Below are 22,955 nucleotides of genomic sequence, written 5' to 3'. Positions count from 1 at the left end.
CGGTATCGATCAGTCAGCTTTTTCTGGCTTATATTTTATATGAATTACCCATTTATTATTGATAACATGTTTTCCTTTAGGCGGTTCTACCAAGTCCAAGGTATCATTTTCTTCAAACGCCTTCATTTCTCGTTTCATCACATAAACCATTCATTGGAATTACTACTTTCCATAGCTTCGTTGAAGTTTGTTGGTGCAAGCTCTTCATGGATTGTTTTCGTCAGGTAAAATAATGCATGTGCTTCTTGAGAGTGATGAGGCTGGTATCCTAATTCGTAGTCACTAAATTTTACTGGAGGACATATTTCACGAACTCGTGGATTTGGTAACTCATTCAAATATTCTTGGTCACTAGTTTCAATCTGATCAACAGCAGATACACTTTTCTCTCCTGTTTCTTCAGGCACGGAATTAAATTCCAATTCAATCGAATTTCCAGTTGTACGTAGTTTTTCTGGTTGAAAATCAACATTGCGTGATTTCATCATACGATGTTTTGATGGAATCCACACTCTGGAACCATCTTTGCCATTCACATAGCCAATGAAATGACCAGGTATAGCCTTTTCATTGAACTTAGAATGAAATTTCTTTGGCAATTAAACATAGCATTTTGATCCAAAAATTCGTAGGTAGTAAAACTGTTAAACACTTTGCCAGTCCACAGTTCGAAAGGTGTTTTACCTTCAGCACTTGGCTTCCCGCTACATTTGAGTAGAAAAATGCCTGTGTCACATGCATGAGCTCAAAACGAGTTAGGTGACTTGCTAGACTTTAACATTGAGCTAGCTATTTCAACTATATGTTAATTTGCTTGTTCGGCAACATCATTTTGCTCAGTAGTGTCTGGACATATAAGACGAAACTCAATATCACAGTCTCGTAGAACAGCAGCTACTATGTTACAATTAAACTCTCCTCCACCACCAAACCGAAATACTTTTACCTTATGACCAGTAGCATCAGACTCCTTCAAAAATGTTTTCAAATTGTTAGCCACTTCAGATTTATTTCACATGAAATATATCCAAACAAAATGATAAAATTCATCTTCAAAAATCACATAGTAATGAGAACCATTTATTGAGTCAGTAGACATGGCTCCATTAATGTCTTCATTGATCAACTCACTGACAGTTGGTGAACGATCTCTGTGATGACTAAATGGTTTACAGTGGGATTTGCTAAGAACACATCCATCACAAAATGATGTGGTATCAGGGCGCTTAACTGATATACGAAAACAAGAGAGCACATCTCGTATGTGATGTTTATCTTGATGACCAAGTCTCTCATGCCAACATTGTAGTTGTTCTTTTGAAGTTGCTAAGTTAATCATTACTTGTAAATCTGGAGGACAAACTCGCATGTTCATAATATAAACTGAATCAACTAGTCTTCCTGTTGCGACTATTTCACTACATCGCAGAATGATAACACCTTTGCTATCATAAGTCATATTATAGCCACGTGTGTAGCTTGATGCACAAAGAAAGGTTGATATCTGAAATCGGGTACATACCAGACATTTTCAAGGACAGCAGGTGACCACCTTTTGTTTATGAATATTTCAATATGAATACTGCCAGTCCTATGTGCAAAAATAACTTCTTTGCCAACTGTCTGCACACATTGTGGAATCTGAAACTTTTCGAATGTAGCGAAATGCCATTTATTTGGTGAAATATGATGTGTTGTGCCAGAGGCCAAAATCCTAGAATCTGCATTATCAAAACTAACATGAGACAGCAAGCTAGTGGCTAGAAATGTATTTGGTTTGTTGCTCACTTTTAAACTGGAATTCGAATTATTATTGTTGTTAGCTGTCACTCTTGCTTCTTCTGCAGATATGCACTTTTGGCATTTTGCGATAATATGTCCAGCATTCTTGCAATACAGATTCATACAACTTTCTTTCTTCTTTGACTTACTCCCCTCTGTTGCAAATTGCTTCCGTTTTTGATGTTGCTCGTTTGATTTTGATTTTGCGTAGAAAGCACCAGCTGCCTGTGTAGCCAGTTAATTGTAATCGAATGCAAATTCTCAATTAAAAACTGTCGTCTGCTCAGGTTCAAGTACACAATACCAGGTCAACCTGTAAAAGTGATATTCAGATCCTAATGTTTTGAAAATACAATGGTGGAGTAGCGAAAGGGGCAAAGTTGCATTTGGATTAATTTTGTTCAGTTCACTGCACAAGTCATGGAAAATGTTCACAAGTAGCAATGTATGTTCTGTTATAGACGTGATGTCATTTTTTGATGTTTCAAAGAAACAATCGAACAACATATATAGTTGCTGCAATGAAGATTGTTCATGTACTGACATAAGGGTATCCCAGATTTCTTTTGCGTCAGTCTTCTTTCGTACATGAATAGCAAGTTCCTCATCAAGCGCCCTTCCAATGATACGAGCTGCCTGAGCATTGTCCCGTTGTCAGTGGTGATAGGCGTCGGGTGGTTCTTCTCCTTCTGCTAATGACGGACACTGACGTGTACCCTCTATAATTGAATAAAGAGAATGTTCCATTAAACGAAGTAGAATCTGCCAGTTCCATGTTTCCCACTGATCTTTACTTGACAGTTTGTGAATATTTGTATGACTAATATCATCACTCAAGTGAAGCACTGTGTCTGCCATTCCAAAAATTTTGGAGTCTCATGAATATCATAGTAAATGGAAAAAGTCTCACGAACAAGTACTGTAATACTCAGAGCCTGAAGTGTTCAAACCTGGGCCCATAACCTGTTGTGGATTGACTTAGGATATAATTTTATAGCAAGAACACAACACTTTAAGGAATAGTGATCTTCTTCCTTTAATATCTAAAAGATGACTCACAGCAACAACAGAAACTTCAAAGAATAAAAACATGGAAAACAAAAGAAACTCTTAGGAGCAAAGAAATTCACAACACAGAACCAAACACCGTAGGAGAGGAGAGGAAAACAGTTCTGATTTATTTATTTTGACAGTAATGGCAGGGAAGCCCCCAGTAAAACATAGTGCGACCACAAATCTTCTCAGTGTATGTGAATGATTTAACCAGAGCAAACTTAAATAGAGAAAACTAATAAATTATGAGACGTATTTGCTGTCCAGTGTTTGCCTCCAGCAGGGAAAATATGTAATATTGTCAATGGTCACACATAAAAGTGATACACTTCCTAGCTTCCAGGAATAATGGATCCCTCCTTGGGGAGGGGAGAGGAATAGTTTGGGGAAAAGCTGGTCACTTGGACTCCTCCGCATTACAGATGGGTCCCTCTCATTCTGGACTCAGAATGGCCAGCCCTTTCTTTCACCTTCCTCAACCTATTCATCTTTCCTCTCCCTGAGGAAGGAGCTATTATTTCTGAAACCTATGAAGTTTATCCCTGTTGTATGTGTGGCTATTAGCAGTACTATGCATTTTGCCTCCCTAAGGTAAGTGCTGTCATTCTATTCTGTCTCATAATAGAAGAATTGTCAGATAGGATCAGTAGTACTCAGTTTGTTCACACATAGTGCTGTTACCTCCAGGGGGCTCGCCACTCCTTGGTGAGTTTGTGCTTAGCTACCGTGGGACCCAGCTTTTTCAGCGTTTTTTCCCTTCTGTGCTGCATGTCTCTTGCTATTATTTTTCCCCTCCCTTGAGGAACATGTCTGGGGCGTTATTGGGAATGTTCTGCATCCTGTCGCTGATGTAAGAACAGTCTCACCTTTGTTTTTTGCTCCCTTTTCCTTTCCTTGTTTCCGTTTTTCTCTCATTCCTCTACTTCGGCATTTGAGGTTCCTCTTTTTCTTTTTCCTCCTTGTGCGCTCCTGAAGGCTGGCTCACGCATCTGAAACGTAACAGGTGATTGGGTAGTGCTCTCCGCATTTTTAACCACCACCCTATGCTGGAAAACTGCATTCATTATAAACAGATGCATGCAAAGTGTCATCTAGTTCTTCTGGATAGCAAAAGAGCTAGCTGGATTTCATTCACTTGTTCTTTTAACAGTTCCATACCTTCCTCTGTCATGTGGGCCAACTTCAGACGGCTCTCTGGAACCAAGATCCATTCCCCAATTTCTGGCCTGACAGTAACTGACGATGTCATCGTCGACCCTATTGCTATCTCCAACACCGTGGGCCGCCATTTTGTGGAAGTTTCGAGCTCTTCCCACTATCACCCTGCCTTCATCCATCAGAAACAAGTGGAGGAGGCTCGGGTGTACCCTTCTCTTCTCCGAATCGTGAGTACTACAATGCCGCCTTTACTATGAGGGAGCTAGATCATGCTCTAGGCTCATCCTGATCCTCTTCCCCAGGGCCAGACACCATCCACATTCAAATGTTGCAGCACCTTTTTCTTGCGGGGAAGCACTTTCTGCTTAACACGTACACCCACCTCTGGGCTGAGGGCACATTTTCTGGACACTGGTGTGAAGCCACTGACATGCCCATACCTAAGCCCAGTAAGGACAAAAACCTTCCTTCTAGCTACCGCCCCATCTCTCCTACCAGCCATGTTTGCAAGGTGATGGAACATGTGATTCATGCCCAGCTGGTGTGGTGGTTCGAGTCGCCCCATTTACTGATGAATGCTCAGTGTGGATTTTGAGTGCGGCGTTCTGCAGTTAACCATCTTGTTACTTTGTCCACCCATGTCATGAATGATTTTCTGCAGAAATCCCAGACTGTGGCCATGTTTTTCAATTTGGAGAAGGCCTACGTCACCTGCTGGAGAACTGGTATTGTCCATACTCTTTACACGTGGGGCTTCCCTGGGCACCTGCCCTGTTTTCTTCAGGCATTTTTGCGAGACTGAGTTTTCAAGGTGCGTGTGGGTTCTGCCTTGTCATACACCTTTATCCAGGAAAATGGTATGCCTCCGGGTTCCGTACTGAGCATCGTCCTCTTTGGGATTGCCATTAACCCTCCTGTCTCCACCGGGAATCTCCGGCTCCCTTTTTGTTGATGATTTTGCCATCTATTGCAGTTCTCCATGGACCTGTATCACTGAGCAGCGTCTTCAGCACTGTCTTGATCTTCTCTATTCCTGGAACATCGACAGTGGCTTTCGCTTTTCCACTGACAAAACTGTCTGTATGAATTTCTGGCGGCGCAAATGGTTTCTCCCACCATCTCTTCATTTTGGGCCTGTTGCCCTTCCATTCATTGATGCTACAAAATTCCTGAGACTCTGGCTCAATAGGAAACTCTCTTGGTTCTCCCAGGTATCTTACCTGGCAGCCCACTGTACACGGTCCCTCAATGTCCTACGTGTCCTCAATGGTACTTCCTGGGGTGCCAATCAAACCACTCTACTCCGTTTGTACCGGTCCCTTGTCCGTTCGAAACTCGACTGTGGGTGCTTTGTTTATGCATTTGCACACACATCCCTCTTACACCATCTCAATACTAGCCACCATCATGGCATCTGTTTGGCCACGTGCGCCTTTTGCACAAGCCTGAGTGAGAGTCTGTATGCTGAAACTGCTGAACTACCACTGTCCTACCGCCGTGACTTTTCTGCTTAGCACGTATGTACGCTGTTGGTCTGCCATGCGTGGCCGCCATCCCTATGCCTCCTTCTTTGATGATTTCTTTGATATCTTTGATCATCAGTATGGGGCTCGTGCCTCTTCTCTGTTACATCCTGGAGTCCGCTTTCGGCACTTGCTACGGTGGCTTAACGTCATGCTACCTACAACTTTCCCTGTGGGTGTGAACCCTTCACCACCTTGGTTTTGTGAATTGGCCCATTTTAACCTTGGCCTTCATTCAATTCCTAAGGACACTACTCCAACCTCAGTCTATCGCCTTCAGTTTCACAATCTTTGCATGGAACTTCGCGATAGTACCTTTGTATACACTAATGACTCTCGGACTGACCGTGGGGTCGGGTGTGCCTTCATCATTGGCACCCGTATCTTTCGATATCAGCTTCTGGCTTACTCCTCAGTATTTACAGCCAAGCTGTTCACCTTGTATCAGGCCAAGGAGTACTTCTGGAGACACAGTCTTTCCAATTGTGTCCTCTGCTCAGACTCACTCAGTGCCCTTCAAAAGTCTATGTGCGCTGTACACTGCCCATCCCTTAGTGCAGCGGGTCCAGGAAAACTGTCACTTTCTCACTCTTGATGGAGCCAGTGTCATGTTTCTGTGGGTTCTTGGTCATGTCGGTCTGCCAGGAAACAAGGCTCCTGACGCTGCTGCTAAAGCTGCAGTCCTCATACCTCAGCCCGCGAGTTGCTATATTCCCTCCGATGATCTCTGCATTTCCGTCTCTCAGGAGGTGGTGTCCCTTTGACATCGCCACTGGTCCTCCCTTCATGGGAATAAGCTTCGGCTTATTAAACCTCTCCCAGTGCTTTGGACGATCTCCTCTCGGCCATCCCACCGGGAGGAGATCATTTTAACTCGGCTGCGTTTTGGGCACTGCCTTTTTGCCATCGTCATTTGCTAAGTGGAGCTCCCCACTACTTTGTACATATTGCACCCAAATTTTAACTGTCTGCCACTTCCTGATGGAATGCCCTTTTTTTAACCGTTTATGTTCCAGCTTGGGTTTGCCGTGTGATTTATCAGTTGTTTTAGTGAATGATGCGTGGGCAGTCAACCGTGTTTTACTTTTTCTTCACTGAAGCAATATGGTGAAGGCCATTTAATTTCTAGCTTCGGACCTCCATTTCTGTATTTTTTAGCCCTTTTTCGACGTGCCTCTTTTAGCTGACTGCTGTTCTGTCCATTGGGACTGACATATTGTCGTTTAACTCCTCTCTGTGTCCATATTCTATAGTTTTGACTTGGGCGCGTATGAGCCCAGTTGATTTTTGCATCCCAAAGCAAAACAAAACAAAACAAACAAAATAATGCTGTTATATACAAGACACATTTAAGTGAGCCTACCTCCGTCGGGTGGACCTGGATTCAATTCCTGATATTGTCAGGGATTTTTATTTTGTTGGGAGGACTGGAATAGGCTGCATTCTGTCTCATAAGGCCGATTGAGGAGCTACTCAAATGAAAAGTAGTGACCCCAAGATCTGGGAAGGTGACATTGGCAGGAAGCGAGATGTGCTGTAAAGGTCACAAAAGGAGCGAGTGAGGTTTGCGTACATTAGAAATTGAGGTGCCCGTTTAATGTTAGGGCTATACCAGCTTCGTTCCGTCCCACTGTAGTTTCATAAGCATGACAAGTCTGAGAATGGTTGCGCTGCACATGCTTCCCACTCATCAACTCGTTCCCCCATACTGCAGCATGCAGGAGTGTGAGACTAGTTGTGACTCGGTACGGAAACTGAGCGTACGACCATGCTGTTGTGAAGTAGCACTGACAGGGTGAAAATGACCAACTGTAGGGATGCGGTTTATGCAACTGCAGATATGCTCTATAAGAGGAAGAGTGGTGCATAGAAAAAGTTTGGTGCTATAGTCTACACCTCAGTCAAAAAAGATTCAAAGTTCATGCATTGCTAATAAAATGGTTGTATTCTCATTTATTCCACCTCCACCATGGGAAGGCATACATACTCCGTCAAAGGAAAACTGGGCCTGAAACAATGTCACTATTGTATCCCTGCAACCAAAAAGCACACTATTTGTGTGTTTTTGGCAGGGAAACTTGCATTTATGGGCTAATAAAAATTGTGTAGGTTATGATTCACTTCTGTGACTTTGTAATTTTTTTAGTTAATTAACCACCATTTAGAGAATACACTTCGTCCTCATCTCCTGTTTTTATTTACTGTCATCGTAGGCCTCGTAATGTGTTCAATGTGTGTGTATGTCAGAGTAATTATTAAACATTCTCTGAATAGTGATCAAATATTAAAGTAAATTTACAGAAGTTTTTGAAACAGTTTTACACACTGTCTGGCTTGTTTGTGTGCTCTGAGTGCTCAGTGCCTGTACTACTACCCGAGTTGTTACATTTACCATGTAAATTCTTCACGTTCCACCAGGACTTTTATGACAGAATTTCTGTGTGTAGGCAAAAGAGACGACTAAAGCTTTTAGATGGTGCTGGGCGATAGAGGTAGCTCTTCTATTGCACAGTTTCAAAATGAAGGTTTTGGCAGGTACATTCTCAGATGTGCTGTAAAGGTCAGAAACAGAGTGAGTGAGGCCACCGCAGAGTCTAAATTGCGTTCCTGGTGACATAGGACAATAAACAGACAATGCCGATAATTCTCCAAGTCTGTCTGCACGATGTGGCAACATTGCAGGCTGTGGAAGTTCCTGAAGTCTTGCATTGCGCGCAAACTGTTATGCTATGTCTACACCCGTGGTCTAACACTAAACAGTACATCATCTGAGTGCAACATTTTGTGTTCAAAACCATTCGGCATAAATTTTTATATTTCTTTTGTTTGAACAGAGAAGTGTTTAATGCAATGGTTGCACAGATACAATGTATTTAACTTTCTGATACACCAATGATAACAGTTCCATCCAATAAAATCATTGCAAAAGATTTCATGGCAGAGTGTCTGCCTCTGAACACCCCATGTGTCAGAGCTCTCCAGGACTCCACTTGCTGCTGCCCGGCAGTGTCTTCCGTGCAGGCACTGCAGTGCCTCGCACTTTGTCGAAAGCCATCAGCTGCTACTCATCATTTTGGAGATTATAAAATGCTTTACTGTGGTTGGGTGATGCCCCACAGAAAAGTCTACAATTTGCAAATCACACCCAATAGCAATGAAGACAGACAACCTATTTTCATATGATGAGCACTGCATTACACTAAGATGTAAGACATGAATATGGCTCAAAATTAATTTTTTAGCTTGTCATGCTTTCTGACTACCTAACTACTTATTTAATGTTATTTTTAATGCTTTATATGTCGTTTGTTTTCCTTTTGGAAGCAATTCTTCATGCAATTTTTTTGTCAAATTTGTATGTTTTTGTCAAGCCACAGTCAGTAACTGTGGTGAAATGAGTTTTACTGTCACGGTTTGATTTCTTATGGTAGATGTATTTTGCAAAGAGTGTTCGAATACCTCGCAGTATGTGCTCTATAGCAACACACAGGCCCACTGCATATTATGAGAGCCATGTATGGATTCTTGTTGAACTTAATGCAGATTTATTGTGATATTTAAGTTATTCGATTAAATTCACATGAGTGAGATTGCCCATTTTTGAGGCTATCCAGAGTGAAAGTAAGCTGCTAATGTTGGTGTCTGCAAGTGTCTACAGGGGTACATAAGCGCTTTTTCACAAATTTAGCAAAGAGGAACTATATTTACTTTGTAACCATTCCCTTCACGTATGGGTCCAACATGATGAACAGAACTCAAATTTGTATGGTTGACAGTGGAGATGTTTGTATAACGAAGAAGCTTGGAATTCACAAAGCAGACATCTGTTATCACTAATGCAGCTTACGTAGTCAGACTTGTGTGAAGACTTTATGTGTAAAGGCTTTCTTCAGATTTTGTTAAAGAACTTCTTCTAGCAACTTGCAGCTGTATTAAATAAAATGGAAAATAATAATCTAGAGTACACTTGTCTGTACCATGATTAGAACCGACAACTCTCATCACAAAACAAGCATGGAATCACTGAGCTGATGAGACAGACACTGCTGTGAGCAGGTTTCCTTCATTGTAATGTTAGCTGCTGAGCCTCATAATGCACTGTTAATGAAAGACAAGAATAGTTGTTACTTACGTGAACTGCGGCATTCCTGGAGACCAAAAATGAAATTTTCTGTGTCTGTGTCTTCTTACATGAGATTATGTAACAAGCCATTGAAATGGAAAGGGAATTCAAAATTAATTTAATGGAACGATTCAGGATCACATGCGGAAGTAAGTGCACTAGCCCAGGGTCACTAAATATTTGCAAATGTGTTGCCAATTCTTAGCTGCACTAGGGACACCTATGTAATGAGATGTTTATTATGTTCATGTTATACAAGTACTCTTAGGATAGGCACGAACACATTCGGTTTGTATGCAGCGTTACTCCTCATCCTTTCTAACATCATGTATTCTGTTTAGCAAAACATCCATCATGTTTCAACAGGTGCCACATTATAAATTCATGTTTGCTTTTTAAGCACATTCTATCACTTGTCTGAAATATTTTTTTCATGAAAAATATTTTCCATCATTTATTAATTTTCTTTGAATTTCCTTAATTAATGCAGTTTCAGAATGTGACCCATCCTTGCAGAAACTGTATATTGTATTAAATTTATCTTCAGGATTGCCTTTTATCCAGCCAAATGATTTCTTCTTTATGCTCACCACTGATGATTATAGCATTTTGACATAGACACAAAGCTGACAATTAAGCAAATGCCTTTTTATAAAACAAACATGAAAAGTAGAATAACAACAGTATTATGAAAATAATAGATTGTTATAATATGAAGGAGACATTGAGTCATAGGCAGCCACTGTGAGAAGACTGCTTACATTGTAGTTTTGGGCCAAAACACACACACACACACACACACACACACACATATACTGAGGCATAACTGCACCTGATGGAAGCAGCAGTCTGGTGTGGGTGGTGGTGGGAAGGGGTAAGGAGGCAGCATGGGGGCAGGTGGGATAGTAGGGTGTGGTAGGGGATGGTGTAGTGCTTCTTGTGACAGAACACATGGATGTGATTGGGACTGGGTAGAGCTGCTAGGTGCTGTCAGGAGGTGTGGGGAAAGGGAGAAAAGCAGCGAAAGAGAAGAGGATCAGTGGTGTTGGTGGAGTAGAGGGTTGTGTAGTGCAGGAGTGGGAGCAGGGAAGGGGATAAGTAAATGGAGGACAGTGTTAGACACCAACCCCCTTCTTCTCCCAAACCACATGATTACACCTAACAGCCCTACCATGTGCCTGCATGCTCCCACAAGCAGCACTACACCCTTCCCCACCCATACCCTGCTCTCTCCCCCCTCCCCAACCCTGCCTGCTTCTTACCCTCACCACCCACAGACTGCTTCTCCCACTGGACGCAGTGCTTACATCATGGCCACAGTGGCCAGAGCCAGTGGTCACTTCTGTATGAGGTGTGCGTGTGTGAATATGTGTGTGTATTTTCTACTCCAGAGGAAAGCCTTTTGGCCAAAAGCAAAAAGTACAGCAGTCTTTACATTGAGCGTGTCTGTGGCTCCTGTATACGGTAGTAGCAATATATACTTATCATAATATTTCAGTGAAAATATTCAGTTTTTGAGATTTTAATGCAACTGAATAGATAAAAAATCTACTTGTCAAACATTCAGTTACTTCTGCAGACTGGTTTCACTTTTTAAAAACAAATGAATAATAATCCAATGAATATGTAAAACTACAACCAACTGATCCGACTGTTTTCATTTGGTTGCTCCCACAGACTGACTTCACCTCAAAGAATTAATGAATAATTCAACCATTATGCACAACTATAACCGAATGAGTTGATTCATTTCAAACAGTTGACTGAATCAATAGTTTTCATTCAGTTGTTCCCATCATTGATGTTACATTCTAGTGTCATATCACCCCAAGGGAGAACTGTGGGTGCATCGTGACATCAAAGATGAAGGCAGTATCCCCCCCACCCCCACTCCCCCTAAAAAAGTAGTTCAAAACAATGTTTCCCATGAAGAATGATATGGCCACAGTCTTTTGAGACAATCAGGATGTGCAGCTGGTTGATTTCTTGACCTGTGGAGTGTCTTTGAAAGCTGCCAGTGCCAGTTACTGTGCCAAGCTGGTGCAGTTACAAAAGATGATTCAGGGGAAATAACCAGGATTGCCTTTGAAAGATATCATCATGTTGAATGACAATGCCCACCTACATAAGGCCTCAGTTTATAAGTGATTTTGTCTGACATTTCATAGACTATATAGGATCACTATCCATGCAGCCCAAATCTCACTTCAAGTTATTATCTCTTCAAACCATTAAAAAGCGCATTGTCACCACTTCAGAATCCATGTCAATGTTCAGGATGCTGTTAGTGGCTACTAGACTTGCACCTTGATTGCTCTTGTGCCTATTTTATCAGTTTCCTTTAAAAATAGAACAGCTTTGGCAACCATTGAAAAGTAATATGTACCATTGTTTTAATAACTTTGTCTCCCACTTTGATTTTGTGAATAAAAATTTTTTCACAGAGGACTTGCTACCTTACTTTTTCAACCATCCTTATAACTTTGCATCTATTTTTACTGGGTATCTAGCAGATCTGTGGTTGCTTGAAGTTCAGAATTACCACATCCTCATCAGCTTTTTTTATTATTATTGTTTGATAAAATAAAGTCGACCAGTACTTACCTTCTGGATGTGAAAAACCACTGAGAGCCCAAGATGAAAAGGACCCACATGCTTTGAGGATAAGGGGAAACAGAGGTGAAGTAAAGACAGCGGACAGTCTGGCCACTGGTAGGACAGCACATGTGCAGTAGTATGGAGTGGTATCTGCCCGGTATGCTGAATATCTCACTAAGGAACTACCCTCCAAACCTAGTCTGCAGACAGATCTCCCTTGTTATATCCATGCAACCCTAATCCCCCAACAAACTCCACAAACCAACTGCAAAGCACCCCTGCCCAGTATCCCCCCCCCTCCCCCCCCCCCCAGGGGATGCATGGTCCTTTCATGAGTACGTGCGTGGTGAGCATGGGGCCCTGAGCTATTGCAGCCTTCCTTCTTTCCCGGGCTGCATTTCCTTTCCCTTTCCCTTCCCCTCCCCCTCCTTTCCTGTCCTTGCTCCTTCCCCTCCACCCTCTCTTCTCCCTTTCTTGGTGTCCTTCTTTATGTTGGCCCCGCTATTCTCCTGGTTATATCCAGATTTGTTGAGTAATTACCTACTCCTTTTGGCATTCTCTGGTACCCCTCTGGGGTTTTACCTCCATTACTAAATTTCTATTCTGTAGTGTGAGCCATTTGGGGAAGAGCACGTTACCTAGTGTCTCCGGCATGTGCCCTCCTGGTTCCTTCCATCTTTTCCTTCACATCGTTGCCTGATGCTAGGGTACATAGCCAGCACAGTAGCCAGTCCATGTGGTGGGGTCTCTATGTACCCTTTTGGTTGAGCCCCTTGAAAACACAGGGATCACACTTCTGATACCTGAGCTGTGACCACCTCATGCATGCCTTGGTGTGGTTGCTCGTCATCCTGGAGCATCGAAACTCCCGGCAATGGCCGCCGTGCCAGACGGCCCTTGCTGTGGCTGGGTGCCGCCTGTAGGGAGAGCCCCTGATTGGAGTGGGTGGTATCAGGGCAGACGCTATTCAAATGACACATACGTGTCCAGAACTCTTTCCGTTCTTCTACAGCTGTCTCTTTGAATGGAAATGATTCTCTTAGTGTTGCTTCTTCTGCACCTTCAGCCTTCCCTTCCATGGCTACCCCTAGGGAGGAGGGTCAGGCTCGTCGGCTGGGGGTGAAACCTTTCCCCCGTTGTCTGGTTTGCATCAGGACTGATGGGGATACTTTACCAATACCAAACCTTTATTTTTTGTGGAACACATTGAAGACAAGTTTGGCGAAGTGGACTCTCTGAGCAAGATGCGGTAGGATTCGTTGTTGATCAAAAATGCTTCAGCTTTCCAGTCTGCGACCCTTCGTGCCTCTGACCATCTTGACACAATTCCTGTGTCCATTACCCCCCACCAGTCTTTGAATATGGTTCTAGGTGTAATTTTTCACAGGGACCTCATCCTTCAAACTGATGAGGAACTTAGAGACAACCTAGGACAGTGGGGTCTTCACTTTGTTCGGCGTGCTCAGAAGAGCCCGAAGAACAATCGCATTGATACTGGTGCCTTTATCCTGGCCTTTGAAGGGGATACCCTCCCTGAGAAAGTCAACATTATGGTTTATCGATGTGATGTGAAGCCATACATCCCACTACCTATGAGATGTTTTAAGTGCTTGCATTTTGAACACGTGTCTTCCCACTGTTCGCAGACCCCTCTCTGTGGTGACTGTGGATGTCGACTCCATGAGGGGTGTTCCTGTGTTCCCCCTCCTGTGTGTGTTAATTGTTATGGCAATCATTCTCCACGTTCACTGGATTGCCTGGCTTATAAGAAGGAAAAGATGATACAGAGATCGTCTAACCTACAGTGAAGCTCGTAAGAAGTATGCATGTCTTCATCCTGTGTCAATGACATCTAGCTATGCTTTAGTTACATCTTCACCCCTTCCTACCCCTCCCTTACCCCTGTCCCGAACCCCTCTCCTCCTCCCCCTCCCCTGCAGTTCCCACACCCTCCTCTCCGGGCACCACTTCCCCTCCCCAACCGGAGAAGTGTCCCACTTCTTTGGCGTCTGCTAGCCAAGGGCACCCTTCCTGGGACTCCCCCCCCCCCCCCCCCTTCCCAGCACCTTCCAGGCCAAACGTCTGCTGCTGCCACACAACAACCACCAGAACCATGGTCTGTGGGCCCCCAGGTTGCCCACTTGCTTTGTGTTCCAGATCTTGCTGCAGATGGCCCCCTTTTGCAGCACAGCCCTCCTCAGTCTCAAACAGAAAAGAAGAAGAAACATAAGTCCTGGGACAAGGAGCCTCTGGTGTCGCCAGGGGTCCCATCCCCACCTTCGCAACCTGACTTTGACCTGCTGTTCATGGATGCCGCCCCCTCCTTGTCGGTGATGGGTGGTGACCCGGCGGCATGACTGGCTTTAGCCTGTGCACCCCCCATTTGAATCGTCATTCTGTGGTTATCCCATGGAATAGTAATGGATATTACCATCACCTTTTGGAGTTGAAATCCCTTATTTTGTTTTACTCTGCAGCTTGTGTGGTTCTACAGGAATCTCATTTTACTGATGATCACTCACCGACCCTCCGTGGGTTCCGTGCTTTCTGTCAAAATCGGGTCGGCCCCTTGCAGGCCTCTGGTGGCGTTTATACGTTGGTCCGTACAGATGTTGCTACCATGTGGATTCCTCTTCAAACTACATAGGAGGAAGCGGTTGCTGTTAAGGTCCTCCTGGACTCTGGGGTCACAGTTTGCAATCTTTATCTCCCTCCTGACAGGGCTCTTACACCTGCTGCCTTAACTGCCCTTATTCAGCAACTTCCTCCTCCCTAGGGGATTTTAATGCTCATCATCCCTTGTGGGGCAGTGTATTTCCATTGAGTCGGGGTCTTCTCATAGACCAGTTTCTTGCAGACCATGACTTGTGCCTTCTTAATTATGGTTCCCCTACCCATTTCAGTGCTGGTCATGGTACCTTTCCTGCCATTGATCTTTCTCTTTCTTCTCCCTCCCTCCCTCCCTCCCTCCTCCCTTCGTTACACTAGTCGACACACGACGACCTTTGCGATAGTGACCACTTCCTGTTGATTCTCTCACTCCATTCCCACTCCCCGATGGACAGGTTACCTTGTTGGTCTTTCCAACTCGCCAATTGGCCTCTATATACTGCCCAGATAGTTTTTCCCCCCTCTTTGTCGGGTTGTATTGATGACGTCCTACGTAACGTGTCTGTTGTGATTGTTCGCGCTGCTAGGGTTCGGGACAGGGGTAAGGGAGGGGAAGGAAGGGGTGAAGATGTAACTAAAGCATAGCTCATCTGGACCATTTCGCCGCCGGCAAGTCCCGTGGTGGAGTACGGCCATTGCCATTGTCATCTGTGATCACCGTTCAGCATTGCAACACCTTAAGAGGCACCCAGCGCTCCCAATCTTATTACCTTTAAATGCCTTCATGCCAAAGCCCGTTACTTAATCAAACGGTGCAAACATGTGTGTTGGAAACGCTTTGTTTTGTCCCTCAGTTCTACTGTCCCAATGTCATGGGTATGGGCTACACTTCGCTCTCTCCAAGGTTGCCATTGGCAGTCTACCCTCCCAGGCCTTGCCCTCACGGCCTTTGTACGGACCCATTGATTCTCACGGAACATCTTACGACTCATTTCGCAACAGCATCAGCATCAACCTCCTATCTGGCTGCTTTCCTTCACCAGAAACAGCAGGCTGAAGCTTCCATCTTATATTTTACCCCTTGTCAGTCAGAATCTTACAGAAACCCTTTTACTGGATGGGAACTTCTTTCCACACTTTCTTCTTCTCACGATACAGCCCCTGGCCCAGACTCCATTCATAACCAATTGCTTCAACATCTCAGTGCGCCACAACGACGACATCTTCTCTGGTGCTTAACCGTATTTGGCTCCAGGGTGACTTTCCTTCTCAATGGAGGGGTAGCATCTTGGTTCCCGTCCTTATGCCTGGAAAGAACCCCCTGTTTGTTGAAAGCTATTGGCCAATTAGTCTGACAAATGTTGTTTGCAAGTTACTTGAAAGGATGGTAGCCCATCGGCTCAGTTGGGTCCTCGAATCTCGGGATCTATTGTCCCCTTACCAGTCCGAGAGGGACGGTCTCCGATCAATCATTTACTTCAGTTGGAGTCTGCTGTTCGGCAGGATTTTTCCGAGCGCCGCCACTTGATTGCAGTATTTTTCGACCTTCTCAAGGCCTATGATACGGCTTGGCGCCATCATATCTTTCTTACACTTCGTGAGTGGGGTCTTTGGGGCCCACTCCCAATTTTTATCTGTCAGTTCCTGTTCCATCAGTCATTTAGGGTTCAGGCTGGCACTGTTTTTAGTTCTCCACAGACCCAGGAGAACGGCATCCCACAGGGTTCCGTATTGAGTGTACTTTTTTCCTTATTGTTATAGATGGACTTATGGCCTCTGTCGGTCCTTTGGTCACCCCTGCTCTGTATGTGGATGATTTCTGCATTTGGATTAGTTCCTCTTTGATGGCCTCTGCAGAGCGGCATCTCCAGGGTGCTATACAGCGTGCTTCTGCATGGACCCTCTAACACGGGTTTCAATTCTCTTCTTTAAAATTGCAGGTGTTCCACTTCTGTCACCGTACTATGGTCCACCCTGATACGGAGCTGTACCTCGATGCACGATTACCTGTAGTCCCACAGTTCCGTTTCCTGGGTCTTCTATTTGACAAGAAGCTCACTTGGCTGCCTCATATCAGACTTCTGGAGATAGGATGTTGCTGTAAACTCAGTGTCCTTCGCTTCCTTGCCCACACCTCTTTGGGTGCGGATCGTTCCACTAATCTCCACCTTTATCGGGCTTTAGTGCTGTCTCGCTTGGATTATGATTGTCATGTTTATGGTTCGGTTGCTCCTTCCACACTGCGCCTCCTGGATCCTGTCCACCATTGTGTTGTCCGTTTGGCCACCAGTGCCTTCCCTACCTGCCCTGTTGATGGTCTCCTGGTTGAAGCTGGGATCCCTCCCCCCCCTTTCTGTTCGTCGGTCTCAGCTTCTGGTTCCTTATGCAGTCGCTGTCCATTCCGCTCCCACTCATCCTTCCTCTTCTACCCTGTTCCCAGACCAGGAACGTCGCCCACCTGATTCCTGCCCTCAAGCAGGTTTACCGGTTGAGCTCTGCCTTGCGTCTCTTCGACATGATTTTCAGGTTCCTTCTTTGTTCTGTCTCCCACGTCCCCCCCCCCCCCCTTCCACACCTACCCGGTTAGTTCCTCGGCCCCGGATTGGGATGGATCTCCGCCTAGGTCCAAAAGATTCCGTTCCCCCGATGGTGTTCCGTTGTTTTTTCCGCCAAATTTTATGGGCGTCTCAGGATGCTGTTTTTGCACCGATGGCTCTAAATCTGCTGATTCTGTGGGATATGCCTTCACGTCCTCTGTTGGCATGGAAAATCATCTCCTGCCAACTGCATGTGGGGTGTTTACTGTGGAATTGTTGGCAATTTCCCAGGCTCTTACCCTTATTAAACAGTCCCAACTCAACTGTGTTTTGTTAGGTACAGACTCAATGAGTGGTCTTCAGGCAATTGACCGGTGTTTTTCCCGCCATCCCTTGGTCTCGGTCATCCATGACCATCTCGCTGATTTTCACCATGCTGTTTGTTCTGTTGACTCCCTTTTGGTCCCTTGCCATGTGGGTGTGTCCCAGGCAATGAGCTTGCTGATCGTTTGGCTGGGGGTGCAGTCCCATGGCGTTATTTCTTCCACTTCTCCCGAAAGGACTCAACCACTCTTGTGTTGTCTCCGCATCGGCCATATCAGGCTGACCAATTGTTTTCTTTTGTGTAATGAGCCACCCCCACTTTGCGGTTGTGGAGCCTTCCAGTTTGCAGCCCGCATTTTGGTGGAATGCCCCCTTCTTTTGGCTCTACGTTACAGACTTCCCCGCACTTTACTTTTAATATTGGCAGACAATTCCCGGATGGTTGAACTGGTTCTCAGTTTCCTCTGTGAAAGTTGTTTTTATTTTCAGTTCTAAGGTTTTGAATCTCCCTCTAGAGTACGGCCAGGATGGTGAGGGCTGGGGTGTCTCCAACTGTAAGCTGTGTTTGGAGATTCCTGACTCCCCTCCCTGGCCAAGATCCTCTTTTCTCTCTCTGTTACTCTGTTTTTATCACTTTTTAGATTGGTTTAGTCTCCTTTTACAATGTGCGCTTTTACATTCTAGCAGTTGAACACTTTTGGATAGCATGTGATCTTGCCTAGTCTGCATCGGAGGTGGGATATTTCTTGCCTCTAGCATAGCCTTTGGGGTTGCCCACTTGCTGACTTCCCTCCTTTTGTTTTCACCATTGACAACACGACTGCAGTTTTACATTTTTTAGCCTTTTACCTTTTATTGTTATGACTCTTCTGAGATGTAAATCCATCCGAATGGACCACCTTTGACACAAGGGACTGATGACCTTGCTGTTTGATCCCTTAAACTCCAACCAACCAACCTGCCAACCCTACCCACTATTATTGTGGGCTGGAGCACATTAAGCTCATAGTCTCTCATCATGACCTTATATTATAAATAGTGTTCCCACCATACTTTCTGCCTCTTCAGAAGTAGTAGTCTGTAATGTACCCAATTTATGAAATATCTTGGACCATCCTTGGGTACAACCCTTTGCCACGTGGGTTATATCCCTGTAGAAGATCCAGGTGCATTATGTGTCCTGTGCATCCTCTCATGCATCCTACTTGAAATGTGCAGTGGGCTTATCCTACCCTGTCAGAGGCAGAGCCACTTGTGAAAGCAGTCATGTCATATACCAACTATGCAGTAACTTCTGCATAGCCCTTGATGTGAGCACGACCACCAACCAGGCAAGCTTGCAAAGGAATTGCAGTGTAATTTGTAAGTGAGAGAAGAGACAATTTGCACACCTTTTGAATTGTATATACTGCTGGTTATTGTCATCAGTGATACTTGACAGTACACCCTACAACCTAAGAATGCAAGAGAAAAGTTGACCATCCAGTGGCAGAACATGCTTCTGAATACAATATGCTCAGGTTCAATGGCTGTTTCAAAACCTGTGGCACCCCATCCCCCCTTTCCTCCCTCCTCCCCTCCCCCTTCCTTCTTGCACCCCCCCCCCTTCCCACTTCCATCGATGTCAGCTTCTCTGAGTTTCATGCATTCTTAGGTCTTCACATAATTGTGTGGTCATTGTCATACTTTTTCCTCTTTTAGGAGTGTCCACTGGCCCTTGAAGCTGCAGAAGGACTGCTGAGCCTTGGAGTAAAAGGCATTGAAGTCAATTCACTTGTTCTTGAAGCAGCATCGGGTGTAAGCAGCGACTGGTTAGTAGCTCTGCTTTCATTTCAGTACATACGACTGGCTAATTGCTGTGCAGACAAAGTGGTCCTAGTGTATGCTTAAGCACACACCAGTAAGTTTGACTGGCTTATCACTATGAATGTCATAATAAAACTTGCATTATTATAGCATCAAAGGTGTAGACCTAATAATTTTGCTCTCTTTTAAAGTCTTTAAGTGAATAGAGACTTGCCTGACCCAGGATATCAGTTGAAGTCTCGTCTACAAGTGATTTTCACACAATGACTTTTGTGCATCTCATCAAACTCATTACAGAATTATTTAAAATTGAAGCACACTTTCTGTATAGATCTACCTGATACCATGTTACACAAATTAAAAAACCCTGTGAAGTCATATAAGCCCTTGAAATGATGATGATAATAAGAATTGCGTGAGCTCATATCCTTAGTCCTATTTTTGTAGTCACTGTGTCTCAGTGCCCAAGTATCCACATTACCAGTTACGATGGATACAATGTTGGTACCAAAACTATCAAACAGGAGTTTCTGGTGAAACTACAACTATAGTGGAGTATTATATCAGGCAGTGTTGGTAGCACTATATTCTGGTGATTGTGGTGTGTGTCATGAAGCAAGCACTCTCACATATATGTATCAATTGTCATTTCAGCCTTTTGAGAAGTGTAATGTGCCAATGTTAGTAGCAGTGAGGGCCAGTTTTTACAATTACAATGTCAGAGATAGCTGTGAAAGTGCTGCTTTGAGAGAGAGTTCAAGTCAACAAGAGTGTATAGGTTCTATGCTCACCAATTTTTTCATTTAGATTTTAAAATTATACCTTCTGCAAAAAATTGTGTGTTTCTTTTCTGTATTCTTTGCCCAAACAAGTATCGAGACCTGTGTGTCATCTTCTACAGGTCTTGTTTTCGGTTTTGTAAAAATATTATACAAAGTTTATAGTTAGTTTTCTGTTTTAGACCTAAAAACAGTAACTTGCCTTTTTTTAAAACAGTGGAAGGTCCAGGATGAAATAAAAATGATATAAACAGAATAGATTGCTGTTCACCACATGCGGTAAGCACTGAGATGCAGACAGGCACAATGAAAAGACTGCTAAACATTTAAGCTTTTTGACAAAAATGTCCTTTCTGGAAATACAAATGTACAGGGCTATTACAAATGATTGAAGCGATTTCATAAATTCACTGTAGCTCCATTCATTGGCATATGGTCACGACACACTACAGATACGTAGAAAAACTCATAAAGTTTTGTTCGGCTGAAGCCGCACTTCAGGTTTCTGCCGCCAGAGCGCTCGAGAGCACAGTGAGACAAAATGGCGACAGGAGCCGAGAAAGCGTATGTCGTGCTTGAAATGCACTCACGTCAGTCAGTCATAACAGTGCAATGACACTTCAGGACGAAGTTCAACAAAGATCCACCAACTGCTAACTCCATTCAGCGATGGTATGCACAGTTTATAGCTTCTGGATGCCTCTGTAAGGGGAAATCAACGGGTCGGCCTGCAGTGAGCGAAGAAACGGTTGAACGCGTGCGGGCAAGTTTCACGCATAGCCTGCGGACGTCAACGAATAAAGCAAGCAGGGAGCTAAACTTACCACAGCCGACGGTTTGGAAAATCTTACGGAAAAGGCTAAAGCAGAAGCCTTACCGTTTACAATTGCTACAAGCCCTGACACCCGATGACAAAGTCAAACGCATTGAATTTTCGGCGCGGTTGCAACAGCTCATGGAAGAGGATGCGTTCAGTGTGAAGCTTGTTTTCAGTGATGAAGCAACATTTTTTCTTAATGGTGAAGTGAACAGACACAATGTGCGAATCTGGGCGGTAGAGAATCCTCACGCATTCGTGCAGCAAATTCGCAATTCACCAAAAGTTAACATGTTTTGTGCAATCTCACGGTTTAAAGTTTATGGCCCCTTTTTCTTCTGCGAAAAAAACGTTACAGGACACGTGTATCTGGACATGCTGGAAAATTGGCTCATGCCACAACTGGAGACCGACAGCGCCAACTTCATCTTTCAACAGGATGGTGCTCCACCGCCCTTCCATCATGATGTTCGGCATTTCTTAACCAGGAGATTGGAAAACCGATGGATCGGTCGTGGTGGAGATCATGATCAGCAGTTCATGTCATGGCCTCCACGCCCTCCCGACTTAATCCCAGGCGATTTCTTTCTGTGGGGTTATGTGAAAGATTCAGTGTTTAAACCTCCTCTACCAAGAAACGTGCCAGAACTCCGGGCTCGCATCAACGATGCTTTCGAACTCATTGATGGGGACATGCTGCGTCGAGTGTGGGAGGAACTTGATTATCGGCTTGATGTCTGCTGAATCACTAAAGGGGCACATATCGAACATTTGTGAATGCCTAAAAAAACTTTTTGAGTTTTTGTATGTGTGTGCAAAGCATTGTGAAAATATCTCAAATAATAAAGTTATTGTAGAGCTGTGAAATCGCTTCAATCATTTGTAATAACCCTGTACACACATTCACCGAAGCACAACGTCCACATATGTAGCCACTGCCTCTGGCTGCAGTCTTTCGATTGTACGAGGTGCCTTCAATAAGTAAAGAAACACACTTTTTTCCCTTTGGGTAATTTCAGTTGAAAAATTGTGGAATTTATTGTGGAATATTGCCACTTCAGCCCCTATAATTTCGTGAAGTTCTGGTAGGTGGTGGCGCTATAAGTAATCATCAAAATGGCATATGTAGAATGCCTGTGTGGACCTGGCAGTGAACAAAAGTACGGTGAGTCATCGGGCAAAGGCACCTGTCATCATCGCAGCAAGGTTACGCGAAGCTGTCTGATCTCCCATGTGCTGGTCGGCTGCATACAGCTGTGACTTCTGCAGTGTGTTCATTGCCACAAAAATACAGATGAACTTCTCCTTCTCCCTGACAACACAAGGGCTCACAGCCCGCATCTCGCACCTTCCGACTGCCATCTATTTTTCCCAATGAAAGATGCGCTCCCATGTGAAGCAGCACACGGATTATGGGGAGATTACTGATGCAGCAAGACCTCGGCTCCAAATCGAACAGTAGAGCAGTACTATGGGGTCCGTACAGGCTCTCCCACTAAGATGACATAAGGCCATTGAATTGAACGGAGATTATGTTAAAAGTTGTGTTTTGAAGCCAGAACAGTGGGGAATAATACAGTGTATTAGAATCCTGAATAAAATCATTCTGCTTTCAGAAGAAGAAAAAAAATGTGTTGGATTAGTTTATTGAATGCCGTGTGACTCAGTGTCTCATCTATGTGATGGTATGGATTTTTTATTTGTTTTGATTACTCATCTAAGATTGCATTAATGTGAAGGTGGAGATGTACAGAATGGAAGATGTACAGAATGGACTGCTTTTGTGCATTTTTATGGCTTGACAATGTGTTGGTGGCAAAGTAGTGTGAATAATGTATGGAAAGA

The 22,955-nt window shown here is 44.2% G+C and overlaps 1 protein-coding gene across 1 annotated transcript in view; it reads left to right on the top strand.

Annotated features, from left to right (window-relative positions):
- The window catches only part of LOC124711572 (anaphase-promoting complex subunit 7), a 149,274-nt gene that overhangs the window by 20,534 nt on the left and 105,785 nt on the right, over window positions 1–22,955 (top strand). Inside the window, exon 4 of the mRNA XM_047241715.1 lies at window positions 19,410–19,519. Coding sequence (XP_047097671.1) covers window positions 19,410–19,519 — 110 coding nt within the window. The remainder of the gene's footprint in view (window positions 1–19,409; window positions 19,520–22,955) is intronic.

The sequence above is a fragment of the Schistocerca piceifrons genome, chromosome 8, assembly GCF_021461385.2.
Source record: "Schistocerca piceifrons isolate TAMUIC-IGC-003096 chromosome 8, iqSchPice1.1, whole genome shotgun sequence".
Lineage (NCBI taxonomy): Eukaryota > Metazoa > Arthropoda > Insecta > Orthoptera > Acrididae > Schistocerca > Schistocerca piceifrons.
Note: the sequence above shows the minus strand (reverse complement) of the source record. Positions and strands in the feature narration are given on the sequence as shown.